General features: G+C 46.0%; 1 protein-coding gene and 1 pseudogene across 1 annotated transcript; both read left to right on the top strand.

The window, feature by feature from the left end:
• Window positions 1–4557: 4557 nt before the first annotated feature.
• On the top strand, window positions 4558–6757 carry LOC123427337 (salutaridine reductase-like). Its single transcript, XM_045111353.1, has 5 exons — window positions 4558–4789; window positions 4883–5126; window positions 5431–5505; window positions 5997–6191; window positions 6279–6757. Exons 1-5 carry the CDS (start codon window positions 4761–4763, stop codon window positions 6657–6659), a joined length of 924 nt encoding a protein of 307 aa, XP_044967288.1. The 5' UTR covers window positions 4558–4760; the 3' UTR covers window positions 6660–6757.
• A 1300-nt stretch (window positions 6758–8057) lies between these two features.
• Window positions 8058–8186, top strand: LOC123433775 (annotated as a pseudogene).
• Window positions 8187–8493: the final 307 nt, after the last annotated feature.

An 8493-nucleotide genomic window follows, 5' to 3' on the forward strand; every position in this document is an offset into this window, starting at 1 on the left:
TTGTGGTGAAGCCTTGTGGTGTTGTTGGGATCCTCCAATTAAGTTGTGGAGATTTCTCCAACCTTGTTTGTACGGGTTTGGTGACCGCCCTCAAGGTTCCTTAGTGGAATTATGACATCTTGCATTGTGTGAGGGCGTGAGGATATTACGGTGGCCTTAGTGGCATCTTGGGGAGCATTGTGCCTCCACACCGCTCCAAACGAAGATTAGCATCCGCAAGGGTGCGAACTTCGGGATACATCGTCGTCTTTGCGTGCCTCGTTTATCTCTTACCCGAACCTTTTAGTTATGCACTTTACTTTGTGATAGCCATATTGTTTCTTGTTATATATCTTGATATCACTTAATTAGTTGTTTATCTTTCTTACCATAAGTTGTTGGTGCACATAGGTGAGCCTAGTTGTTCTAGGTTTTGTGCTTGACAAATTAAACGTTAGTTTTATTCCGTATTTGTTCAAGCCTAAACCTTAATTATTTTAAAGCGCCTATTCACCCCCCTCCCCCCCTCTAGGCGACATCCACTTCCTTTCGATGGTTCTTGTTAAAACTTAGAACTATTTCTTCTAAAGATGGTTCCCTCGGTATGAGAACCAATCTGAAGTTGCGCCTGCGAGTAAACTATGATGACAAGGGGCTTTCAATCAAGGACCATAATTTGGTTGACTGCCCACAAAATTCAAAACTATTCTTTACAACTTTATAAAAAGCTACAATTAATCCAAAGATAATTATGAAGAGAGATTAGTAAGTAAAACCAAGTCATGATTTAAATATTGAAGGGAGAAAATGATTGTTTTTATTCCAAAGATGAATACCCTGGTATAGTAAGAAGCATAGCATTGTGCAAGCACTGATAGCAATACAAAACAACAGTATCCCCTCAATCCCTCGCTATCTCTCTATAGCTCTCTACTACTCTTTTGTATTCCTCTCCCAAGACCACACACGACAACAACAACCGCTCAATCTCTATTCTTCCTCCCAAAATCAGCATCAGATCTCTGTTCTTCCTCTCAAATCAAACATCAATAGCCCATGCACCGCGGACCACGACACCCATCACTCCATCGTGCATACTTTCATCTAGATGCACTACATGCATGCACCACCACCCGCGTCTTTCTAAAATACCTCAACCTCGCTCCACTGCGATCAAGACGCACAAAGAGAGTATTTTGGCCTTTATTAAATAAATTTTGGCAGCCAAAAACCAAGAGCCAAATTAATCATTTCTCCCACCAAATACAAAAACGACACTACTTATTCTAAGTGAAAAGGAGAGGGCTCAATTTCAGCCTAATGCATGTGAACTAATCATAAATAAGCGGCTATTAATTTTTAATGGAAACGAGAACAATGATTTGGCTGACAATACTTCAGATCTAGCAAATATAACATACGACATGCACATCACCAACTAAAAGGGTCAATCATGAGGTAAATATATTATAGAAGAACATAACTACATATGCAAGACAAGAAGAAAAGAAATGCACAACCATGCACCTAAGTCCTAAGGTGGCCTACAATCTCCACGAAGATGCGATCACAATACCAGCACATATGCAGGTGGACAGATGTATGTAGTGCCATAGCTTGAAAATTAAGAGTATACATCAAGATAGACTAACATATTACTTGCGTGGGATTTGCTTCATCCTCAAACCATAACTGGATTGTTACTTTCAAAGGTGAGCTTGTTGTTAAGATGGAACAGAAGAGAAGCTCGGGAAATAGAAAATGCTAAAATGTTGTGTTGTGTTTCGGATGCAAGACCCACCTTGATTCCTTTGCAGCTCTTCCAGTTTTGTGCGACTGTTGTCTCATTTTCAACATAATGATAAAATAAACATATTAATATCTCGTATCGAAAATGAATACTATTATCTATATGAAAAAACTGATTGTGACAATCATAACAAAATGTCCTAAAATGTTCAGAAAGCCATATCGAGTTACTATTCTAAGTTACATATGATGTAAAACCAGCTGCAGATTAACCTTTTCAAGATGTATAGACTGCAACTGGTGCAAAATTATACAAAATATGAGATAAATCTGCTTATTTCCTAACTATTTCTAATCTAACAGGCAATGGGTAAATAATGCCACCATCAGAGATACTACTAAGGCCCTGTTTTGAACCACAACAAATTATGATATTCTGGATTATGAAGATAGATTATATAATCTGGTTTTATAAAAATAATCTAGGTGGACATGTTTGGAGGCCATATTATATAAACTGTAATCCAGATTTTACATTGCATAATGACCTGTCTGTCCTCTGTTTTTTTAAAGAGGAGGGTGGCGGTAGCAGAAATGTAATTATCTCCAACTTACAAGGGTAATGGGTCATTAGCAATCCATACTCTCATTTTAGCTGGGTGGAGTAGATTGTGAGTTTTTAATAATCTGTCCATCTAGTTTTTATAATACGTCATAATCTGTCCTGTTTGGAGATAGAATAGATTATAAAAACTGGATTATATAATCTGAGTGGTTCCAAACAGGGCCTAACTAACAAGATGCAGGGACACATCAATCTGTTCATCACGAGTTGATGTTTTTGATGTAGAAAAGCAGCATCCTCCTTCACATGCGGTCCGTAAATTTGATCCACCGACATTCACCAAAGGGGGTGAGTAAATCTAATCACTGCTGCTGAGAGGGAGGGATGGGAGTTGGATTTGTTCCCTTTTGCAGTGAACCCTAGCCCAGATAGCTCACCTTGGGGATGGCGGCAATGGGCTGGCTATAGCTCGGAGGATGAGGGGCGCTGACGTCGGGGAGGGCGAGGCGGCGGCGCACCACTCCCACTGCCATCGTCCTGCTCTGCTTCTACTTCTCGCTAGGGCCGACGGCGAGCCGCTCTCCTCTTGTTGAGCACCCAAGGGGCATGGAGGGGGAGACGACAGGACGGTGCAAGGGCGACAGGGAGTGAAAGAGGAGCACGTCGTGGAGGCTGGCCTCCCATGCGCCGTCCATCTGGGAGCACGACATCGAGCGGGATCTGTAGCTTCTGCTAGCGCGGCGGTGCCCATGCGCTCGGGCCCTAGTGCCATGAGCTGCGTCCACGGGATGAGGAGGCGGGGATGACGGCGCGAGGGCGACGGGGAGTGGAGCGGTGGCGGCGAACACTAGGGTGGGAGAGGAAGGGGAGAAGATGCGAGAGCACGTCAGCAGTTGCACGAGGACGACGGAGAGAGCAGTGTTGGGCTAGGGATTGGAAGGAGAGAGCGGCGCAAGTGCGGGAGGAAGAGGGGAGGGGCACGAGTGCGGGAGGAGGCGCGTGCTAGGTCACCACAACGGGAGCGGCAAATATTTATACGTCCCTAAATGAAATGTCTAAAATGCCCTCGACGGGGCACAGGTATTACACGCGGTGGCATAAAAAATTGATGGGAGGAGGCTTGGATCAATCGATGGGATGGGGGTACGAACGAACGAAACCATGTGAAGATAACCATTACAAAATAAAATATATGGACTTCCATAAGAGTGATGCATGCGTTAATTTGTTTAAAAAATAGACAAACTTTCCAAGCGTAGATGATTATGACTCAAAATTGGTATATCACTTTAATGACTGAATTGTTTACATAAAATAGACAAACTTTGGAGTCATACATTAATGACTGATTTGTTTATATATTAGCAGGAGATGATATCATTAATTATGTGTGTTAATTAAAATGATTTCTAAAACTTTCTACTACTAATTATTTGCACCCTAAATTAAGTTTGTGACTAATTAATAAATTACATTAATGGCTCGATTTCATAATTAATTTGGCTAAAAAATCATAGTTACTCCCTTCGTTTCAGTTTATAAGTCTGGCACGTGTATCTAGGTCGTCAATTTGACCAACTTAATAAGAGGCATATATTATAAAAAATATATCATTAAAAACTTTAGATATTCTATTTTCTAATGATATCTTTTTTAGTTAAACAATATATTTTATATAAGTCAAATTGACGAGTTAGATACACGTGCATGCCTTATAAACTGTGATGGAGGGAGTATATGGACTTAATTATTTGTTTGTATAATTAATTATATTAATGGCTTGATTTCCAAATCGATTTGGTTTTTTGTTTGCAAATTATATTTGTATTAATGACTGAGTAGCGATGTAATCACCTACGTACTGCTAGTTTATTAGAGCAAGTACAATAGTATAGTCAGCTACTGGCTATAAGCCATTGTCATGTCATCTATAGCTCATTTTATAACCAACATGTACAATAGTTCATTGTAAAAATGTACTACTTTTTTTATTATATAATCCATTTTTCATACTCACAAAAGGCTTAGGAGCACGTGCTAGAGCTGTCTCTTAGCTAAGAGCCCGCTTACCTTCTCTCTCCTCTTTAATTTCTCTAACTAAACAAAAATATATTAATTTATTTCTTATAGCTACTTGATTCAGCTTTATTGTACTTGCTGAATAAAGATACTAGTGGTAAATACTCCTTGTTGCCGAAGTAGGTGGAATCGATAGTGGTTAACGGCCGGTCCACGATCCCCATCTCGCCCCCACATCTCATCTCTTCTCACTCTACAAAAGCTGCGGCCCGACCACCTCGCTTCCCCACACCCTTGCCAGCTCCAGCTCGCGACGCCACCTCACCTGACCACATCGGCTGCTAGACGGGCACGCGGGCTCACCGACTCCTTCCTTCTTTCATTCGGCTTTGATCTGTGGCTGGGAGCTCACACTTTCCGATCTGAGTTCAGGCTTGACGGCTTGATCATGGAAGGATCCACTCCCACGATCACAAGGTACATACTAGAGGCCGTGTCTTCATGTACTTTTTGCATGCCGATCAGTCTCGCTAAAATCTGAACTCCACCGCTATGTACCGGCGTTGCTAGGATCGCTGTGGTCACCGGCGGGAGCAAGGGGATCGGGCTGGAGGCGTGCAAGCAGCTGGCCGGCAGCGGCATCACGGTCGTTCTGACGGCCAGGGACGAGACGAGGGGAACGGCGGCGGTGGAGCAGATCAAACGGCTGGGCCACTCGGATGTCATTTTCCATCAGTTAGACATCACGGATGCTTCCAGCATCGCTCGGCTGGCAGATTTCCTCAAGACCCGTTTCGGGAAGCTTGACATCCTGGTATTTTCCCCCACTTTTGGACATTTTATTTGTCTGTGCTGTCGTACTGTTCCTGAGGTTTGTCTCTAGCTTGTTCAGTAGAGGGAACAATATCTGTGGTATGCTGTGAAAAACTGAAAATAAACTCCTGTGAATGAGTAGACCGCAGCATTCACAGGTATAACACCTTATCTGTTCCGGAGAAGAAGAAAAAAAATCTTGTTTAGCAGACTGCGGTATTACACCTTTTTCTAGCAAAATAACGAAACAATAGTTTGATTGATCCTTGGCATGGCAAGTGACTAATAACAAGTGTGATTCGCAGGTGAATAATGCTGCTACCGATGGGATCGAGCATGTCATCAACCCGGTTTATGGTTTGATTCCCGGCGATGAAACGGTAACAACGCCATTTCAACCTATATTCTCGACTATTTGGATTGTGGCAAGATCACACTGTTTCAATGTGTTCTTCGTTTTTAAGAAAATGGAAAATACTAATGTACCATGCTCTCCCCAAAAGGGGGAAATAAGATTGCCATTTCAGAGTATGGACAGACAATTTGCGCAATTATGTTTCAGGAGCGTATAAGATTATTGCTGACCCACCAACATGTCATGTCATGTCATGTGCGCGAATGATTAGTCGACTTCGTTGATATAAAGATTCGGGGTTGCCTACAACGCTCGCCATGCGCTTGATTAACTAACCAGTGTTGATCTAAAAATTATTATCCTAAAGCACCGGTTGGTATATACGGCACTGAGAACATGGCATTTTCCGCCATGGGGTTCACACTGCAAGTATAATCTTAAGTTTATCCTTATGCACCAGTCGGTAAGCCACTGAAAAAAATGTCATTTCCCGCCATGGGATTCACACTGCAACAGTTCAATGGCATGGATGCGGGCCAGAGGATGGATTGGATGTGGACCACTTGTCGACAGACGTACGAAACTGCAAAGCAGGGCCTGCAGACGAACTACTACGGCACAAAGCGGGTGACGGAGGCGCTCCTGCCCCTGCTCCGATCCTCATCGGACGGAAGAATCGTCAATGTCTCCTCCAACTTCGGATTGCTCAGCGTAAGTACCACAGACACGGATCACCACCGAATTCCAACAAAAGACGAGATCATACGTCCTCGGTGAGATTTACATTTCGGGCTGCAGTTTTTCAGGAACGAGGAGCTGAAGAAGGAGCTTAACGACGTCGACAGCCTGACGGAGGAGAGGCTGGACGAGCTGCTGGCCATGTTCCTGAAGGACTTCGAGGCCGGCGCGGTGGAGGCGCACGGGTGGCCGGCCGAGTTCTCGGCGTACAAGGTGGCCAAGGCCGCCATGAACGCCTACTCGAGGATCCTGGCCAAGAGGCACCCGGAGCTGCGCGTCAACTGCGCGCACCCCGGTTACGTGAAGACAGACATCACCAGGAACTCCGGGATCCTGACGCCGGAGGAGGGCGCTCGGAACATCACTGGCGTTGCACTGCTGCCGGAAGGCGGGCCGACCGGCAAGTACTTCTCCGAAGGCGAGGAGGCATCGTTCGTGTGAAAAAATAAAGCATCTGTAGCACTACTGTTTTGTTGCGCCAATCTGTGGTGGGATAATAATCTGTGAGTTGAAGAATAAAGCAGGTATGTTCGTTTGGACTACGCCTGTGCTCGAAGATCTGAGAACATCTACAACCGGACGTCTCAACCCCGTTTCATATGTCCGGCCAAGCTGCACGGTCATTGATAGATCACAAAATTTTAATTCAATCGGATGTTTCAAACGGACCTCAAACGCTCGAGCTGACCGACACCTCTTATATCTAGAGACGGGCATGAGGCATCCGGGCATGCCCGCCACATAGGACTGACGATGGGGTCCCACGTGAACTCGCTCGAAAACTCGGCGGTTCAACGGACACCTCCTCCATCACTGCGGTATGATCGTCGCGTGACGCCGCTTTGGCTCACCGGCCGAGGCCAAATCCGGCTATTTAAGCCGGCCAGCGTCCCAGCCCTAGTACATCCACTTTTTCTCTCTTTGCACCGTCACCCGAGCCTGCTTCCTCACCCATGCTCTCCGGCAAGGCCATCACCCCCCCCCCCCAGCACTCGTTGCAGCTCCTTGGGAAGGTCTGGGCAAGGCGTGAAGCCCAGTAAAATCAGCACAATGCACAATGGGGTTTTCTATTTGAATGAGTTAAACTTGTTCAGCAGTGTTAAACTGATTGAGATATCGTATGTAGATAGGATACTTGTACCGAGTTAGATAGACTTTCGGTTAGAATCTATCTCTAGTTTAAACTGGATATCTCTATCTCTATCTCCTTGTATTCAAACTACTTGTATGCATATCTCAGGGTTGCGCCTGCCTATATAAACACGTAACCGTCGCCCTAACCGGTACGACGCTTCTAGCTATTTCCACATGGTAATCAGAGCCAATCTCTTCCATCACATCTAGAGTTTAGCCACAGCTATCATGGCCACCTCCGCCGCCGTCAACTCTGGTCTCTCTGGCCAAGTCACCGAGCGACTTACCCGAGCAAACTACATCCTATGGCGAGCCCAGATCGTGCCGCAGCTCAGAGGTGCCGGCTACTTCAGATATGTGGATGGAGCCACACCGGAGCCAGCCAGGGAGGTCATCACCAAGGATAAGGACGGGAAGGAAATCTTCATCGTCAACCCTCTCCACTCCATCTGGTTTCGAGAGGATCAACATGTACTAGGCTACCTGCTGAACAATCTGTCTAAAGAGGTTCTGGTGCAGGTCACATCGATCTCCCATGCGCATGAACTTTGGACAGCACTGGCTAGTATGTTCTCCTCCCAGTCGCTGTCCAAGGTGAACAACATCCGCATCTCTCTGGCCAATGCCCAGAAGGGGACGCAAACGGTGGCCGCCTACTTCGCGCATATGCGATCACTCGCCGACGAACTTGCCGCGGCGGGGAAACCTCTTCCCGATGACGAGTTGATCTCGTACATCCTCGCTGGACTCGACATGGAGTACCAGCCGCTCGTCTCCGCCCTCGAAGCACGCACCACGCCGGTCTCCTTCGAAGAGCTCTATGCCCAGATGAGCAACTTCGACCAGCGTGTCGCGCTCTACCAGGGCACGGGCTCTGGCAGTGGATTCAAATCCTCTGCCAATGCTGCTTCACGTGGTCGAGGCGGTGGCAACTCTCGCTACCGTGGATCGCCACGCAAAGGGAAAAGCACCAACGACAGCAACCGCGACGGCGCAAACTCCCGCAGCAACAACAACAGCAACGACATGCCCTCCTACACCAACACAAGGGGCCGTCGTAACTCCAACAATAGGTCACAACCAGATGCCATCCGGTGTCAGATCTGTGGCAAACCGGGGCACTCGGCCAAGGACTGTTGGT

This window comes from Hordeum vulgare, chromosome 2H (genome assembly GCF_904849725.1).
Source record: "Hordeum vulgare subsp. vulgare chromosome 2H, MorexV3_pseudomolecules_assembly, whole genome shotgun sequence".
Taxonomy (NCBI): Eukaryota; Viridiplantae; Streptophyta; class Magnoliopsida; order Poales; family Poaceae; genus Hordeum; species Hordeum vulgare.